Source organism: Elaeis guineensis, chromosome 3, assembly GCF_000442705.2.
Source record: "Elaeis guineensis isolate ETL-2024a chromosome 3, EG11, whole genome shotgun sequence".
Classification (NCBI taxonomy): Eukaryota; Viridiplantae; Streptophyta; class Magnoliopsida; order Arecales; family Arecaceae; genus Elaeis; species Elaeis guineensis.
This window is the reverse complement of record NC_025995.2, coordinates 113,184,389-113,204,087: the sequence shown is the minus strand read 5'-3', so window position 1 is coordinate 113,204,087 and position 19,699 is coordinate 113,184,389. Positions and strand designations below refer to the sequence as shown.

At 35.3% G+C, this 19,699-nt stretch overlaps 1 protein-coding gene and 1 long non-coding RNA gene across 3 annotated transcripts; one reads left to right on the top strand and one right to left on the bottom strand.

Annotated features, from left to right (window-relative positions):
* Positions 1-1,751: 1,751 nt before the first annotated feature.
* Positions 1,752-9,135, top strand: LOC105040810 (proline-rich receptor-like protein kinase PERK15). Its single transcript, XM_019848870.3, has 8 exons — positions 1,752-2,543; positions 3,375-3,932; positions 5,087-5,167; positions 5,290-5,360; positions 6,369-6,445; positions 7,005-7,152; positions 7,876-8,037; positions 8,527-9,135. The coding sequence occupies exons 1-8, from the start codon at positions 2,060-2,062 to the stop codon at positions 8,824-8,826; spliced, it is 1,881 nt and encodes a 626-aa protein (XP_019704429.2). The 5' UTR covers positions 1,752-2,059; the 3' UTR covers positions 8,827-9,135.
* A 2,425-nt stretch (positions 9,136-11,560) lies between these two features.
* Positions 11,561-18,430, bottom strand: LOC105041509 (uncharacterized). 2 transcript variants are annotated; one of them, XR_012140013.1, is made up of 4 exons: positions 17,346-18,430; positions 14,493-14,579; positions 12,498-12,645; positions 11,561-11,809 (listed from the first exon to the last, which is right to left on the bottom strand). It is a non-coding gene; the product is annotated as an uncharacterized lncRNA (long non-coding RNA). The 2 variants fall into 2 exon arrangements; XR_012140012.1 differs by lacking the exon at positions 11,561-11,809 and having other exon boundaries at positions 11,826-12,645; positions 17,346-18,426.
* Positions 18,431-19,699: the final 1,269 nt, after the last annotated feature.

The window sequence follows — 19,699 nt, the reverse complement described above, 5'->3', positions numbered from 1 at the left end:
GCTCGAGCCATTGTTCCTTACCAATGGTAACCTTGAGTTGGATATGTCTGGCACATTTACATACAAAGTGACTCCACCAACCTTTTGTATAAATAATCTTTACTCCTATTTATGGTGAAATCAAATTCTATTATTGTTTGATTACATTCATGATCTGAAATATATATTGCTATTTTGACTGATCTGCAATCAATATATAATTGGAAAATATGGAAACATGGAAATAATGTACATAACAAAATTATAAAATCAAAATTTAAATAGGGCATCATGATAATAAACTTGAACTCCTAAAACAGGACATATGCAACACTCACTAGTGATCGTATTTTGTATAGGCCACACATAGAAAGTACACATCTGGATAGTTATATCTCAAATAATAAAAATGCAACTTAGCTGTACCATTTTAATTAACTTGCCAATGTCGCTCGATGCCACCTTAGGAAAAAAATTATTACATGGACCAGATTCAACGAACTGGTCCAATAGTCACTCGCCATATCATCCCCCACCCCTCCAATTGTATTTAAACTATTGAAGATCAAAACAAGGGTGAGAAGAGTTCATCATGTTATCCATGAAACACATACTCAGGAAAGTGGGAATTCTTCTATAAGAACTAGTAAAAATGACAGTAATTTCAACATAAGAAAAAAACCTAATGATCCCATAGAAATTTTAAAAAAATACAGAGTTTAATTGGTCCATCTAATAATTTATCCATCTGAAGGCTCAATTGATGCATAGACTGGGTGCTACAAGCCACGTCAGGCAATGCCCGAGGTGCTGCTCGTGCATCCATAACTCCCATCTTGGATGACTTGATTTATATATATATATTTTTTTGGATTTACAATGTTTAAAAGCCTAATTTCAGGTTCTCCTCCTTGCAATATGCAGAGGCTGCTTGCGGTTGAAGTATAAGAGAGCTAAACGGTACCTTTTGATGCAGGCCACACATCGCATCATGCCTCCTCTCCCAAAGTAGCGTCCACCAAATTCTAATTAATCAAACGGGCCAGAAGAAGATCTTAGCCTCTAAACTCCCAAAGACGCGGCCACTAATATATAAATTGCCATCGAAGGACAATTCCCAGCTAGCTAACAGATAAAACGATGTGTTCTCTATTTCTTTTCAGCAGATAATCGCAAAAAAAAAATCTTTATTATATTTAATTTATAAAAAAAATATTTCAAAAAATAATATTAAAAATATTACTATATTTAATTAGAGATAACCATATATAAATGTATGGTAAAATTTATAAATATATTTTAAATATAAAATAATTTTTAATATAAAAATAATATTATCATCTCTAAATAATATTTATATAATAACTATAATTATATAATTTTTTACATAAAATCATATTTACCTTAATTTTTTTATAAAAATTTTTTATCCAATAAATTTAAAAATATATCAAAATAAATTTAATAATTACATATACAGTTTTATTGAAATATTTTTTGTCCAATATAAATTATTATCAAAAATTTATCAAATATCAATATTTCATGATATTTGTTTTATCTCGAAAATATATATGAATTTTTTAATTTTTTATAATTTTTTTATTTTTTATATTAAATATAATAATTTAATATAAAATTTATTTTTTTATATCAAATTATCTCCGACTAGAAGGATCTCAGAGGCAAGTTATAATTAGAACATTCTGTATATTTTTTGCTCTACTCCGGCACTCCGTGGTTGCATATAGAATACGAGGTGAGGTGAGAGCATAAAGAATACAAGGTAAGGATGCATATTTAGCAGGAGAATTCAAGGACGTGGCCGGACCGTGTTGACACCGCCGTCCTGGCTGGCACTTGCCTTGCCCTGCTCTCCTTCTCTCCCAGCCTGAAAGCGTTCCCCTGTTCCCCCACTCTTAATCCCCCAACATTATGCTGCTAATCCTAATTACCTTACTGCTCCCACAGAAAAACGGAGCGAGCGCTTAAAAGCAAACGAAAAATATCACAGTGGCCAGCAAACGACGACATATAAGAAGAGTAGAAAGGGGAAAGAAGGTCGCCGGCAATCCGCACGATGTCTTCCTCGCCTTCCCCCGGCGCCGCCCCAGCGCCCAACTCCCCCCCTTCCCCTCCGGCCCCAGTGCCCGCCCCCCCGCCGGCAAACCCCCCCGCCCCGCCGCCGTCCGACAACTCCACCACCCCTCCTCCCTCCACCTCGCCCCCCGCCCCTTCCCCCGCCTCCGTCCCCGCTCCCTCTCCCCCCACCGCCTCCAACCCGCCCCCTTCGCCCAGCCCGCCTGGTTCCTCCCCTCCGCCCGTGGTGAAACCGTCGCCGCCGCCTAGCTCTCCTTCTCCGCCCTCCAGGAAGACTCCTCCTTCCTCGTCTCCTCCCTCGGCCAACGGCTCCATGTCGACGGCGCTCATCGTCGGGGTGTGTGCGGGCGCAGTGTTTTTTCTGCTGGTGCTGGGCCTTCTCTGTGTCTGCTTCTGGAACAAGAAGCGCCGTCCTCGGCCGCACTACTACGGCGATCCTTCGCCGCCCGCTCCGCCACGGAAAGGTTTGATCTAATTTTCTTGCTCTGAAACCTCTGCAAAAAGAGAGGAAAAAAAAGGTTTTTCCCCTTGCTTTATTCGGTTTTATTTCGCATTCTTGGAAATCTCTTGAGTCGAAAGTGATGTCTGGTCGCTACGAATAGGGTTTTGGAATATTTTTTTCTTTTCAAGAACCGATTCTTGGACAATGTCGTGGAATGTAATTTTTTTTTTTTAAACATAATTGGTTTTTTTTCCCCTTTTCTGGGGTCAAAGAACTGCAATTTGTTTGTTTCTGGATCGTCTGCTTTTCCGCTTTATCTATCTATCTATCTATCTATCACTTTAATATGGCATTGGATGTAGGTTATGGATGGCTTTCTCATTGCCATTGGTGAGTGATCAGACAAAATGGATCTTTAATTTGTATACGTTTTAGGGAAGATTCAAAGTATAGGCGGCCGATAGGTTTGGAGTTTGCTGTCAGATCCTTTGTAACCAGGGTTCTGGATCAGCTATACCTCGAAATATACTCCACATGGATCACTACATCACATACAAGTAGAAGCATTCGAACTTTTTCATCGAGTCCTAACATCAATGACTTATTTTAAGCTCCCCCCTGAACCAGACTCTGTGAGAACTGGAGGGCCGGAAACGTATATTTGTAAATATCTTTGGACATGTGAATTTGTGATATTATTGCCGTTGAAAAACTTGCTCCTTTTTTTTTTTTTTCAGCAGACCTTTTTTATGCATCTGTCGTACTGTGAAATTACTACCGCCTTTTATCACCATTGCTGGATTTTGCTTTCATGTTCAATTTTTTATCCACTTTAATGGTTTGCTATTGCCAGATGATCATGGTGATTGGCCCCAGAATTGGCAGCACAATGCTACCCCACCAGCAGATCATGTTGTCAAAATTCCTCCACATCCTTCTCCTCCACCACCGTATGCTGGGCGTCCTTCACATTCACCAAGCCCTTTTCTGCCTCCACCGCCTCCTCCACCTATGATCAGCAGCAGTGGAGGTTCTGCATCAAATTATTCTGGGTCCGAGCATCCACTGCCCCCACCATCGCCTGGTGTTGCCCTTGGCTTCTCAAAGAGCACCTTCACATATGAAGAATTGGCAATGGCAACAGATGGGTTCTGTGATGCTAATCTCCTTGGGCAAGGTGGTTTTGGATATGTGCACAGAGGAGTGCTCCCAAATGGTAAAGAAATTGCAGTCAAACAATTGAAATCTGGGAGTGGACAGGGTGAGCGTGAATTCCAGGCAGAGGTTGAAATTATCAGTCGTGTGCATCACAAACATCTAGTTTCACTTGTTGGATACTGTATTGCTGGAGGCAGGAGGTTGCTTGTTTATGAATTTGTTCCCAACAGTACATTGGAGTTCCATTTGCATGGTAAACCTTTATAACTTTAATTGTAAAGGAACGTTTTTCTTTATTTGTTTTCCCATTGCCTCATTTGAACAGTTTCCTTGAATAAGTAGAAAAAAACAATACATTGGAGTTCCATTTGCATGGAAAACCTTTAGAACTTTATTTTTACCCCCACATTTTTCCTTACTTAATTTTCCTATTCTCCCTGTTGAACAGCTTTCTAGAATAAGTAACAACCAAAAGGCATCATCCTATCAATTTGAAGCCAGCCATGGGTGCTTAAGATAAATTGGAATGTTTGTATGATATAGAAATTTTAAGTAAAGAATTACACTAGTGGTCTTGGTTGCCCTTTACTATTGCAGTGCAGCGGAAGCATGTGTTCAAAGAAGTTTGTTTGAGATAATTAGAGGATGGACTCGACATGTTTTTCTGTATGAATTGATTTTTATTAGTCTGTGGTAAATTACCTATAATGTTTATCTAGGACTCCTGATGATCTTGGGTCTCTTACATCCCTTCTCCAGATCACTTGACAATGATGTCTACTCTTATATCTCCTTAATTCTCTTTGATGGCTAGCTCTGTTATGCTAATTAAGAAATCAACTATTTTACATTTCATTAGCCTAAACCATCATGTTCACTGGCATGAAAGTAATTAAGGGGATTTTTGGTTTTATATTTATGTAGAATGGTTATTATAATATCCTATTTGTGTTTTGTTTTATGAATTTTTTTAGCCAAAGAAAAAGAAGAGAAAACATGTCATGTTCATGGAAGTGTTATCAAAGGTAAAAATGGATCTCCAAACCTTGTATGCCATGAGCTTGCTTCACCGATATATTTCAAATGTGAATCACGATCAACAATGTATAGCAGTTAACTAGGAGATCTATTGGTACTCCAATGACTTGTATATCATCTTGAATCAAAATTATCCAAGTTTTACAACCATTATTATCTGATCTATCTATTGCTGTTGGCCTGTTATCTTTGAATGTGTCGGACACTCTTTTTCACCCTATCATTCATTCATTATTTCATACAATTTTGGATGTCCACTTTTTACATATGCCATCAAATGCCTGTTTTACTCTTTGATGAATCAGTTTTACCATTTACACATTTTTTTCTAACAAATAGTGTTTTGTTGTTTTTGTTTTTCCGGGAAAGGTCAACCAACAATGGATTGGCCCACAAGATTAAAAATTGCATTGGGTTCTGCAAAGGGATTGGCTTATCTTCATGAGGATTGTGAGTTTCTCTTGTTCATTGTTACTCATAAAATTTCAAATTTGATGAAGTTTAATTTTATATACAAGTTTCCCCTCTTCATTGTGATCCATGTTCTTACCGGAGATTATTTTTATTTTCAGGCCATCCTAAGATCATTCATCGTGACATCAAGGCGGCCAATATTCTTCTTGATTATAAATTTGAGGCAAAGGTAGGATGTGCTTCTATTATAGTGTAATCGGCTCATTGTTGATCCTGATTTTTCATCTTAAATGCATAATTGCTATTGAAGCTCAATGTTTCTGTATTTAAAATTGAGTAATATTTTCCTTAAAGGCCAGATTGTTTTTATAAAAAAATGATTCTCTGGAATAGTGTTAGAGCTAGATAACAAAGGGAGATGTAGGGAAAGGGGATATCCTTTTTTGGCCAAATGCTTACCTGATAACAATGTTCATAACCAGAACAGACCAATCGCTTGAGTCTGGTTTGACTGGAGATGCCTATTCCTTTGGTTTATGATGTGGTTGACCTGCCTGGGCATGAAGGTCAAATGAAGGCAAGGATTTTCTGTTAGGCCACGTGGACCAGCCAATTGTCGGGTCTGTGGTTAACCGCACAAACATATTTTATCCTAGGTTGACCTTTATGTTCATTAGAAAATAAAAAAAAAAAAATCAGGCATGATCTTATGCAGGAAGCAGTTAAACTTGTCCCATTTATTTATTCCAGATAAGCATCTAGCAAACATAATAATGTCTCCGTTCTATTATGCAGAAATGACCAGACATATTAAGAAGCATGTAAAGATTTTTTTTTTTTTTTTTGTGTAAATATCCAGTTGTGGGAACTAATCTAACACATAAAGCTATATTTCACCTATTCTTTTAAGCTTGAGACCTAGTTTTCAGCAATATCTCAGTCATATGCATCTTTCAAGCAGTAAATAGATATGCTTACGGTTGATGCTGGAACATAATTATGTATCTGGGTAAATTGCTTGAGACCATTAATTGAGATGAATTTTCATCCGAATTTAGATGACACCTTAGCTTTCTCTTAAGTTCTTTCTAGGTTTGTTCATAATTTAAGAATGTGAATCAAGTTTTTATTACCCAAAACCATTTTACTAAACAGCAAAAACTGTAAGTAAGATTAGTTTTGCAACTTGTTCTTAAATTGTTCGTTTGAGTTTAAAAAAATTGGATGCTGCTTGCAGGTTGCAGATTTTGGACTTGCAAGGATCACTTCTGATAACAACACCCATGTTTCTACCAGAGTCATGGGAACTTTTGGGTAAGTTCATTCATTCCTCATCAGCTTGATCTGGCTTGTGTCCGTAAATGATGTTTAGATTTCCTCTGCATGTCTCCAGACAATTTTACATGAAGACTCAAGTATTTAGTTCATGGGAAAGCTTTTGTACTATGTTTGACATTCACATCGAATCATTCATTTGTTTTTAGAGATTTAGAGTCTTAATCATCTAGAATTTCTATCGTGTTTGGTGGCGCTATTTGGCTTGCTGATTTCTATTGCTAAAACATTTTAGTCCATTTATTAAAATGCCCACTAGTTTAAAAACTGTATGGTTTGTTCAATTTGAGGGTGAGCCTTGGCTCAATGGTGAGGTTACTCCATTGTAACTTGGAGGTCACAGATTTGAAACATAGAAATAGCATCTTTACATGCAGATATTCACGATGGCAGCAGCCTTGTGCACTGAGCTGCCCTTGGTGATTTGTTCAGCTTGTAGTGAACTAGGAGTATTGTTCAGCAGCATATACAAGATCCCTGTGTGCTTTCTAGTAACATTCCCTTTTGGTTTAACTTGTTGCTTGTTCATTGCATGCAGCTATTTGGCACCAGAATATGCGTCTTCAGGCAAGCTCACAGATCGTTCAGATGTCTTTTCCTTTGGAGTCATGCTTCTTGAGCTAATCACTGGACGCCGACCAGTTGATGCAAACCAAAGCTTCATGGATGATAGCTTGGTTGATTGGGTCAGTGCCTTGCACATACTTATATAATCCTTGGTCGCATAGTTCTTTAGAGTTATTATTTTTTTTTTTTTGTTACATGTTTTTAATAATTGAGAAGGCATGCATGCCTGTGGAATTTTAATACCATGTATTTGAATAGGTTGGAAAGCAGCAGGTTGCTTCTCTTGCAATTTATCTTTTTATTTGTTTGTTCGTAAACCGTCTACTTAAGATCTGTCAGGCTAGCACACAGCTCATAACTGTTGTAGGTCGTTTGGCACAATACTTGTATGTACCATACCAAGTTAACGCATACCGAACCATGATTGGGGGGGGGGGGCGAGAGAGAAGGAAGGGGGTGGGGATTGGGAAGGGTAGCCAATGGGTGCAGCTTAGTGGCCCAAAGGGTCGATGTCTAGAAGGGGGAAGAGAGAGCGCGAGCCAACATCTAATGGAGAGAGCAAGTGAGAGAGCCCTCAAAAGCTCTTGAACATTCAATGGTTCTAACTTTGGATGAGGCGTAATGGCCCGTGTTGCTGCACGATCCCAGCTTGGTGTTGAAACGGTGTCAATTCATTTTGATACAGGCCAAACCACTTTATCTGGTTGGTTCGGTGATGGTTGCTTCTACTTATAATGCTATCCCTCCATCCAAAATTGGCCCATCATATCACTGCGTGCTTACCTTTTTCCATCTTTTATTTGGTTACACATTAATTGGAGTTCGGTTTTTTGCTAGTGCAGGCAAGACCTTTACTTACACAGGCTCTTGAGGATGGGAACTATGATGCCCTCATTGATTCACGATTGAGAAATAATTACAATCCTAATGAGATGGCACGCATGATTGCTTGTGCTGCTGCCTGTGTACGCCACTCAGCAAAGCGTCGGCCACGGATGAGTCAGGTATTGTTCACACACACTCTCTCTCTATCATATATTAATCATAGTAATTAGTGTACAGTTTCTCCTTTGAAGTACATTTTTTTTCTTTTTATAGAGGCATTTAAATTCCCTAAGTGATACTTTTATCTGGAGTTAGTTTTTCTGCCTCATTTGTTACTTCTTGTTCCTCAACTTTGGTAAATGAATGGATTATGATTGGGTCAATATTTGCTTCTTTTTGTGTTCGTTGTTGAGCTGTACCCAAAGTACCTCCAGAAAAAATGTCCTTAGTTTCCCAAGGTGTACATCTACTGAACTCAAATTTGTGTTTAGAAATTTAAGTCCAAATTTTTTTTTTTTTTTTGAAATTTTGAACTATAATTTGATTCTTGAGCTTTCAACTTGATAAGTCAGACAAATCATTTTACCTTTTATATTCAGATGATCAGATGCATGTTTGTGTTTCTATATCTGGCTTGTTATTAATTGTATATAGCAATTATCAAACAGGTTGTCCGGGCATTGGAAGGAGATGTATCCCTTGAGGATCTGAATGAAGGCATTAAACCAGGACACAGCAGGTTTTTCAGTTCATATAGTAGCTCAGATTATGATTCTGGCCAGTATAATAACAACATGAAGAAGTTCAGGAAAATGGCACTGCCAACCACTCAAGATTATGCCAGCAGTGAATTCAGTGCGCCGACCAGTGAGTATGGTCAAAATCCATCAGCATCAAGCAGTGAAGGCCAACATACACGGGAAATGGAGATGGGGAAGAGAGAGAAAGAAAACATTGGTACCTCGTGAAAACATTGGTCAATTGTAAAGTCCCACCTTATTTTCATACTTATTTTTGACCTTTGATTTGAAAAAAGCAGCGATGTGAGCAAGTGGAATGTAGGTTTCGGAAATATTTAAAGTCGTCTTCACACATGTATGCTTTTCATACTTGTGAAAAATGAAGAGCTAACTGATTCGTTTATTTTTTTCCGCGGTCCTTCAGATCTATGTTTTGGATGAATGTTTTGAAGAGGCATTTATTAATTGTAAATGCTAAAAAGCTACTTGCGCGGCTAGATATGCTGTGGAGGTTGCTAGATTTTATTTTGTCATGTAGAGGGAATATGCCAGTAAATGCGTCCTGCTCTTGCTGGATTTTTTTTCGAAGTTTTTTAGAGAATCATGGTAAGATACTCATTTGGACACAACAGTTTTTAGTGGAAAGCGGGAAAACACATTCATGTTTGGGTGATATCTCGATGTCCTGCATTAGTTTTGATACGGCGTTATTACATTGAATATTTTGTGCGATGGAGTCCTTTGTCGCATGCAGAACCATTTCGAAATTATGCGTGCAATGTTGTGCAAGCATTTTGATATTATCATTTTGACGAATGTCATGTAAATCCTTAGTAGATAGAGGTAATTTGAAATCAATTGTGATTTATTACGTTGAATGCAATTGAAACGCCATATCTTTAGGAGTATTAGCAAATTATTGACTTAAAAATTATAATATAACTCGATAAAATCTCCCTTCATATTGATTTATTTTTTGGTGGGTTGAAACGTAGACATTGCTTGGTAGCAAGAGGAAAGGAATAAAGAATTTCTAACCTCATCAATAGGATCCTGGCGGCCAGTCCGGGATTCAACCACCCAGTACCCACTTTTGGTAAGCACCGATTGCCTCGATTGGTCTTGCGAAAATTACCAATCAAGAAAAATTCTTTCTACACCGCGCACGGTGATTGACTCACGTGCGGAGCCGGGCAGTGTGTGGGAAAAAAAAAATTTTTTTTTTCACCAGCCCTGCACGTGAGCCAATCAGTGCGCGACCAATCAATCAGCAACCGGTGCTTACAGAAGTGCTTACAGAGTGGAAGCCCGGTCCAGATGTTCAGGCCCATGGGCCAAGGTAATTTGCTGCAAGGATCCTATTGTTTCTGAATGAGGCTAGAAATTCTTTATCCCTTTCCCCTTGCTGCCAACGTCATCTAGTGTTCTCCAGAGCAATGTCTGCCTCATGTGCAGGACATTTCAACGCACCAAAATATAAATCAATATAAAGGGAGATTTTATCGAGTTGTATTTTGATTTTTAAGTCAAGAATTTACTAATACTTCTAAAGATACGGCGTTTCAATTGCATTCAATTGATTTCCATTTAACTCTATCTACTAAGGATTTACATGACACACGTCAAAATGATAACATCAAAATGCTTGCACCACATTGCGCTGTCATCCATGAATGATGCATAATTTCGAAATGGTTCTACACGCGACAAAGGGCTCCATCGCACACGATATTCAACGTAACAACGCCGTATCAAAATGAATACATGACATCGAGATATCACCCATGCCCGAATGTGTTTTCCCGCTTTCCACTGGAAGCTATTCTGTCCGAATGAGTTTCTTATCACCATTCTCTAAAAAACTTCGAAAAAAAAAAAAAAAAAGCCCACAAGAACAGCACGCATTTATTGGCATATTTCCTCTACGTGACAAAATCAAACATAATAATCCCCACCACGCAAGTAGCTTTCTAGCATTTATAATTAATTAATGCGTCTTCAAAACATTCATCCAAAACACAGACCCGAAGGGACGTGGAAAAAAAAAAATCATGTAAAAGATTTAGTTAGCTCTTCATTTTTCGCAAGTATGAAAAGCATCCGTGTATATTTTCGAAACCTATATTCCACTTGCTCACATCACTGCTTTTTCAAATCAAAGGTCAGAAATAAGTATGAAAATAAGATGGGACTTTACAATTGACTACAATAATCAAAAATTTCTCACATATGTTGGCCTTCGCTGCTTGATGCTAATGGGTTCTGACCAAACTCATTGGTCGGCACACTGAATTCACTACTGGCATAATCTTGAGTAGTTGGTAGTGCCATTTTCCTGAACTCCTTCGTGTCATTGTTATACTGGCCAGAATCATAATCAGAGCTACCATATGAACCAAAAAACCTGTTGTGTCCTGGTTTAATGCCTTCATTCAGATCCTCAAGGGATACATCCCCTTCCAATACCCGGACAACCAGTTCGGTAATTGCTATATATAGTTAATAACAAGCCAGATGTAGAAACACATACATGCATCTGATCATCCGAATATAAAAGGTAATATGATTTGTTTGACTTGTCAAGTTGAAAGCTCAAGCATCAAATTATAGTTCAAAATTTCAGAAAAAGAATAAAAATTTGAACTTCATTTTCTGCGCACAAATTTGAGTTCGGTAGATGTACACCTTAGGAAACCCAAGGACATTTTCTAGAGGTACTTAGCGTATAGCTAAACAACGAACACAAAAACAAGCAAATATTGACCCAATCAAAATCCATTCACTTACTAAAGTTGAGGAATAAGAAGAAAGTAACAAATGAGGCAAAAAAACTCACTTCAGATAGAAGTATCACTTAGGGAATGCAAATGCCTCTAAAAAGAAAAAACAATGTACCTCAAAGGAGAAATTGTATACTAATTACTATGATTAATATATACTAGAGAGAGAGAGAGTGGGAATAATAACTGACTCATCCATGGCCATCACTTTGCTGAGTGGCGCACACACGCAGCAGCACAAGCAATCATGCATGCCATCTCCTTAGGATTGTAGTTATTTCTTGTTGTGATTTTAATAATGTGAAGGGCACTAATAGTCCCATATTGATTATGAGTCAAGAAAGATTTGCATTTATAAGAAGAAAAAAATCTTTTTCACGTGAGGCATCATAGTTCCCATCCACAAGAGCCCGTGTAAGTAAAGATCTTGCCTGCAGTAGCAAAAAACCGAACTCCAATTAATGTGTAACCAGATAAAAGGTGGAAAAAGGTAAGCAAGCAGTGACATAATGGGCCAATTTTGGATATAGCATTGCAAGTAGAAGCAACCATCACCGAACCAACCAGACAGAGTTGTTTGGCCTGTATCAAAATGAACCGACACAATTTCAACACCAAGCTGGGATCGTGCAGCAACACGAACCATTATGCCCCACCCAAAGTTAGAACCATTGAATGTTCACGAGCTTTCGAGGGCTCTCTCCCTTGCCCTCTCTGTTGGATGCTGGCTCACGCTCTCTCTCCCCCCACTTCTAGACATCGTCCCTTTGGGCCACTCAGCCGGACCCCTTGGCTACCCTTCCTTCTCTCTCACACCACCCCCCCAAAAAGGTTCGAAATGCCTTAAATTGGTATGGTATGTACTAGTACTGTGCCAAACAGGCTACAACATTTAGGAGCTGCATACCAACCAACTAGAGGGTTTACGAACAAACAAATAAAAAGATACAAATTGTGAGAGAAGCAACCCGCTTCCCAACCTTTTCAAATATATGATATTAAAATTCCATTGCCATGCATGCCTTCTCAATCATTAAAAAATATAACCAAAAAAAAGATTAAATTAACTCTAACAAACTATGAAACCAAGAGTTACATAAGTATATGTAAGGCACTGACCCAATCAACCAAGCTATCGTCCATGAAACTTTGGCTTGTATCAACCAGTCAGCATTCGGTGATTAGCTCAAGAAGCATAACTCCAAAGGAAAAGACATCTAAACGATCTGTGAACTTGCCTGATGATGCATATTCTAGTGCCAAATAGCTGCATGCAATGAACAAGCAGCAAGTTAAACCAAAAGGGAATGATACCAGAAAGCACACAAGGATCTTGTATATGCTGCTGAACAGTATGCAGTCAACTCTCCTGGTTCACTTCAAGCTGAACAAATCACCAAAGGCAGCTCAATGCACAAGGCTGCTAATTGGATGTATGCAGCCTCATCCTGTAAGTAAATGCTATTTTCATGTTTTGAAGCTGTGACCTCTAAGTTACAATGGAGTAACCATTGAGCCAAAGCTCACCCTCAAATTGAACCAACCATATAGTTTTTTAACTAGTAGGCGTTTTAATAAATACACTAAAATGTTTTAGCAACAGAAATCAGCAAGCCAAATAGCACCACCAAACATGATAGAAATTCTAGATGATTAAAACTCTAAATCTCTAAAAACAAATGAATGATTCAATGTGAATGTCAAACATAGCACAAAAGCTTTCCCATGAACTAAATACTTGAGTCTTCATATAAAATTGTTTGGAGACATGCAGAGCAATCTAAACATCATTTACAGGCACAAGCCAAATCAAGCTGATGAGGAATGAACGAACTTACCCAAAAGTTCCCATGACTCTAGTACAAACATGGGTGTTGTTATCGGAAGCAATTCTTGCAAGTCCAAAATCTACAACTTGCAAGCAGCATCCAATTTTTTTAAACTCAAACGAACAATTTAAGAACGAGTTGCAAAACTAAGCTTACTTACAGTTTTTGCTGTTTAGTAACATGGTTTTGGGCAATAAAAACTTGATTCACATTCTTAAATTATGAACAAACCTAGAAAGAACTTAAGAGAAAGCTAAGGTGTCAACTAAATTCGGATGAAAATTCATCTCAATTAATGGTCTCAAGCAATTTACCCACATGCATCATTATGTTCCAGCATCAACCCTAAGCATATCTATTTACTGCTTGTAAGATGCACATGACTGAAAGACTGCTGAAAACTAGGTCTCAAGCTTAAAAGAATAGGAGGTAGAATATAGCTTTATGTGTTTGATTAGTTACCACAACTAGATATTTACACCCAAAAAAAAAAAAAAAAAATCTTTACACGCTTCTCAATATCTAGTTATTTCTGCATAATAGAAACAGAGACATTATTATATTTGATAGATGCTTATCTAGAATAAATAGATGGGCAATGTTTACTGTTTCCTGCATAATATCATGCATGATTTTTTTTAATTTTCTAATGAACATAAAAGTCAGCCTAAGATAAAATATGTTTGTGTAGTTAACCACAGATCTGACATTGGGCTATTCCATGCGGCCTATTAGAAAACCCTTGCCTTGATTTGATCTTCATGCCTAGGCAGGTCAACCACATCATAAACCAAAGGAATAAGCATCTCCAGTCAAACCAGACTCAAGCGGTTGGTCTGTTCTGGTTATGAACATTGTTACCAGGTAAACATTTGGCAAAAAAAGGATATCCCCTTCCCTGCATCTCCCTTTGTTATTAAGCTCTAACAATATTCCAGAGAATCATTTTTTCATAAAAAACAATTTGAACCATAAGGAAAATATTAGTCAATTATAAATACAGAAACATGAAGCTTCAAGAGCAGTTATGCATTTAAGATGAAAGATCTAGGTCAACAATGACCCAATTACACTATAATTGAAGCACATCCTACCTTTGCCTCAAATTTATAATCAAGAAGAATGTTGGCCGCCTTGATGTCACAATGAATAATCTTAGGATGGCCTCAAGATGAAAATAATCTCAAACAAGGACATGGATCACAATGAAGAGGAAAAACTTGTATGCAAACATACTTCATCAAATTTGAAATTTTATGAGTAACAATGAACAAGAGAAACTCACAATCCTCGTGAAGATAAGCCAATCCCTTTGCAGATCCCAATGCAATTTTTAATCTTATGGGCCAATCCATTGTTGGTTGACCTTTCCCTGAAAACCAAAAACAACAAAACACCATTTGTTAGAAGAAAATGTGTAAATAGTAAAACTGATTCACCAAAGAGTAAAACAGGCATTTGATGGCGTATGTAAAAGGTGGACATCCAAAATGGTATTGAATAATGAATGAATGATAGGGTGAAAAAGCAGGTGGCGTTTTAGAAGCCATCCTGTTTGTGTTGAGGCTCTTAAAGTCTAAAACTAGCATGTAACCTACGCTTCGCGGTGGGATTTAATTTGAAATGAAATAAAAATTTAAAATATTTTATTATTATATAAATTTTTTATATAATATAATATATAGTATTTTCATTAACTGATAAACTTACGTTCATGCTAATCTTCAGCTATCATAACCTCTTCATTTAAGCTGAAAATACAAATACTAAAAAATTTTATTAGAGTATTACTGAATTGAGTTCCATAACAATGTATAAATCAAAATAATTGAAGACACAAACCATAATTTTAAATATTTAATATTTAAAATTTAAAGATTAACTATTAAATCTTAAAATCAATCAACAAATATAATCCACGGTTTTAAATTTATTTTTCTAATTATCAATTTTTTAAACCAATAATATATATATAGTACTTTCATAGAACCAAAATCATCAACTTTATTTATGCTGATCTTTGGATGTTTTTCGAACCATATATAATAAATTTAAATATGGATCTTAAAATTAATCTTAAAAACTCAAAAAAAAAAAATTTTTTTTGATAAACTAGTGTCATCCAATTAATACAATCATTTTTTTTAATCTTCTAATATTTTTTCACCCATATATAATAAATCTAAATATTTATATGTTTGGACATATGTGCTTAAAATTGATGTAAAAAAATCTAAAAAGAATTATTTTAAAATACAACACATTGACATGAAAATGCAATGAGCCAATCCCGCTCCTAATGTTACAATGAGCTTAGGAATGGTAGTCAGACGAATCTTTTCGGATATCCGACCTATCTCGAATTCTCATAGGACTCATTTAGCAATATTCAAATAGGAAAATGATGACTTAAAAGATAGAATATAGCTAACAGATACTAAGTTTTGGCTTCATCCATCCCTCCACTTATAGCAAATGACACATACCTTGAGATTGCATTCCAAGGTCAGGTTGTAATGAAAGCTTTTTAACCCATCTATTCCATCTTTTTAGCCAAATAAATATTTGTAAAGCTAGATTAGATCACTTCTTCCCAAAGACAAATTAAGTTTTACGAAAATCTGATATATAGTAAATGCTTCACTTTCTCTCCTAGTCCACATGACCCACTTGACCAAGGAATAATCCTTGAAAGTATAAAAAGGTGAAATAGTTCTACCCACCATTTCTCAAAAATTATAAAGATAGTTATACCAATTTCATCTTCAATAGTACTTATTTAATTTATATTTTAAGATAATAGATATATTAAAATTATTTTTTATAAAAAAATATATTAATTTCTAATAAAATAAGATATAGCATTAAAAAATATATTGCAACTTTATCATGGTACATAAAGCTGATCATTTTTATTATATTAATTATACCAAAAAATATCACCATAAATCTTTATTATAGCTCTATAATTATAATATGCTTTATACCACCAACCATAGAAGATATCAATTGATTTTAAATTTAACTTGCATGTAAATTTCATCCCCTAAAAATAATTAAATAATTTAAAATTTTTTGAGGATATAAATTATTAGACATAATCAAATATTATTTTGCACTTGAAATATTATCAATCCAACCTTAAACAGACTCCTAGTTGAACCAATAATATACCGAAACTCAACTCAAAAAAATAAAAAACTCCATCTTTTAATCCAGCTTTGGCCATTGATTTTCAAGTCCAATTTGTAAGATAATGCTAAACCAATCTAGCCCAACATGTCTCCAACAAATCCAATCCCAAAAACAGATTAGTTATTATTAAATATTAAATCTTACAAACAATCAGCAAATATAATCTATAATTTTAAATTATTTTTCTAATTATCAATTTTCTAAACCAAATAATATATATTTATATACATATAATTTTATATAACCTAAGATATCAACTATTTATGATGATTTTTGGATGTTTTATGAACCATATATAATAAATTTAAATATTTCTATATATTTTAATGTAGAATCCTAAAATTAATCTTAAAAACTCAAAAAAAATCTTTTTTGATGAATTAGTATTATCCATTTAATACAATCAGCTTTATTTTTTTAATTTACTAATTTTTTCATCCTTAATTAATAAATCTAGATATTTTATATGTTTGGACATAATTTCTTAAAATCCATCCAAAAAATTCAAAAAAAAATATGTTAAAATACGAGATACACGGGCCCAAAATTACAATAGACCAATCCTGCATCTAATGTTATAATGAGCTTTGAGATAGTGGTTGGGCGTATTTTTTCAGATACTCAATCCATTTCGAACTTTAATAGAATTCATTGGCAATATCTCATAGAATTTAGGATGGATTTAAAATTTAAAATTAAAATTCATTGACATGTGGAACGGGTTTGAGATTTTATCCTCCGATACCTGTCATCCAAACCAAGTATATGTACATGATCGTAGTGTGAGAAGATTTGAAGTTCGAAATATTCCAAAAATCTTATGATATCAATTTCCGAATCTGTAGACTTCGATGTGTTTATATCTTGGCCCAGAGACCAATATGGAGAATTTCACATCCAAATAACATTGTTAAATTAGTAGGCAAAAACCAACCAAATTTACCTCACTAAATGATGCTATTGTCCGCAAGTGATTGAACCCAAAATCCAGGTGCTGCAGCTTCGTACACTTCCTAAGATTTCCACTTTTGCAAACCGATTCCGGCGCAGATCCATAGTTTCAACAACAGGAAGTAATTGCAAGGACTCGTCCATAAGAACCAAACCATTGCAAGCACATGAGACAAAAGACAGCCGGTTCCGTGCTGGGGAGTCCTTTATATCCACAATTCTACTGGCAAATACATGCCTGAGTGCATCCTCAGTTTGCCACCAGTAGTGGATAACAAAAACACGGTGAAAAATTACAAACACAGAGCATTTATTTGTCATGACTGAATAAATGATCTATCTAGAAGGAAAATTTGTGAAAATCTACCTTCAGTACATACTAAAAATAAAACAATGCAAACTTATACATGTATATTCTCCAGTAAAGCAGAAAGGCGTAACAAATATGTAAGACAAAATAATCTTTCTCCAAGCCAGGGTAGAGTGACCAATAGGCAAAGAAACTACAATAACAGATGCAATTCAGGATTGTCAATCCGGTAATACAGAAAGTATACATTTTAAAAAAAGAAAGAAAGAAAGAAATGTTCGAAATTCAGCACTCAAAATCACAACCAAAATGAAGAAGAAAACGTAATTCCGTAACTATTAGAAACTTCAAATATGAAATTTTGACAGAGATGTCTATAAGAAAACAAATGCTCAATCAGAGGAACGACAAATCGCTGTAGAATTTGGATAAAATCATAACATTATAAAATCTGAACAGAAAAGGGGGATCTTGGTGCGAATAGCTCACAGTGGAACTATGGCATATGAGCTTCCCGAGCGTGTGCCAAAGCCCTAGCAGCCCCTTCACTGCAGACATGGAGAGGTTGCACCCCCGCAGACATGAAAAATTTTTAGGACTCGTTTAGTTCGCAAGAAGAATTTTTCTTTTCAGAAAGTTCTTGAGAAGTTATTTTCTGAAAATAAAATTTTGACATATTTGGTTGATCATGAAAAAATGACTTATTACAGGGTAACTTATGTTTGGTTGAACAATTATTTTTTTGAAAAAAATTATGTAAAATACCTATTATACCTTTAGTAGATACGAGACCATACATTTTTGCTCCTAAATTTTATAAAAATATTAATATTATATTTATATATAATATTAATACATTATAATATAACATTAAACATTAATAATGTGTTAATATAATACTAATATATATTAATATTATATTAATAAAATATTAATATTTTAATATAATAAATTTGTTAACATAGATATAAACATAATATTATATTAATATAAATATAATATTAATATTAATAAAAATATTATATGAGTATAAATATTAAAATAATATTAAAATATAATAAATATTATAATATTAATATTAATATTATATTCATATAAATATTAAGATAAAATTAATATAATATTATATCATTATTCAGTAATTTCATCCTAACCATCCATTGATATTTTGCAAAATCTTGATCATGGATCTTAAAAAGATATTTTGAAAAAGAAAAAAATAGCACAACTTCCTGTCCCATAGAAAGTATCAAAACTCATCTCTCCGTGGATTTCCATTTTTTATAAAATATGGCAAGCGACTTCTCATGGGAAGAGATTTTTTCATTCTTTATCTTCTTAAAACTCCTACCAAACAAGAGACCTCCTCTCTACTTCCCAGGAACTATTTCTTTCCGCATCCACTTTCTGTCAACTAAATGAGTCCTAAACTCTTATATGTAACTACAATACAAAACCCTCTAAATTTTGCTATATGGCCGTCCAAACCTCCCACGATCCTACCTGATTGAAACTGTTGTGACCAGAAAAAACAGAAGAAGAACCACGAGAAAAATAGGAAACATCAATGAAAATAAAGGAAAGATGGAAAGAATAAAGGTAAGACCTTTTCCACGTAGATTGGTCTATTTCTTTTTTTCTTCTTCTTCTTTTCACTTCTTTTTCTTTTTATTTCTTTCTCTTTTGTAGAGATTTGTGGTAAGGAGAGCACTTGAGGGAGATCGGAGGGGTTTCTTAGGTTCCGATCAGGATTTATTCCCAAGCATAGGGAACATACAAAAAATCAATGAAAACAAAGGAAAGACGGAAAACTCTTACCTCTTCGATTGATTTTTTTTCCTTTTCACTTCGTTTTCTTTTCATTTCTTTCTCTTTTTCTCTCTTTCCTTAATTTTCGTTGATCTTTCCTATATTTTCCCCTATTTTTCTTCCATTTTTTCCATCCTCAAAAGTCAGGCTTGGAGTTACCAAATAGGAAGCTTAAGCAGTGGCAAGGTTTTTGTGTTAGGTAAGTTTTTTTTTTCTCTTTTTTTCTT

Bases quoted from the DNA above. Each gene is read 5' to 3' on its own strand.
- LOC105040810 (XM_019848870.3), top strand. From the start codon at position 2,060: ATGTCTTCCTCGCCTTCCCCCGGCGCCGCCCCAGCGCCCAACTCCCCC. The intron at 5,168-5,289 runs GTGAGTTTCTCT...TTTTATTTTCAG, and splicing joins GGCTTATCTTCATGAGGATT to GCCATCCTAAGATCATTCAT. The intron at 8,038-8,526 runs GTATTGTTCACA...ATTATCAAACAG, and splicing joins GTCGGCCACGGATGAGTCAG to GTTGTCCGGGCATTGGAAGG.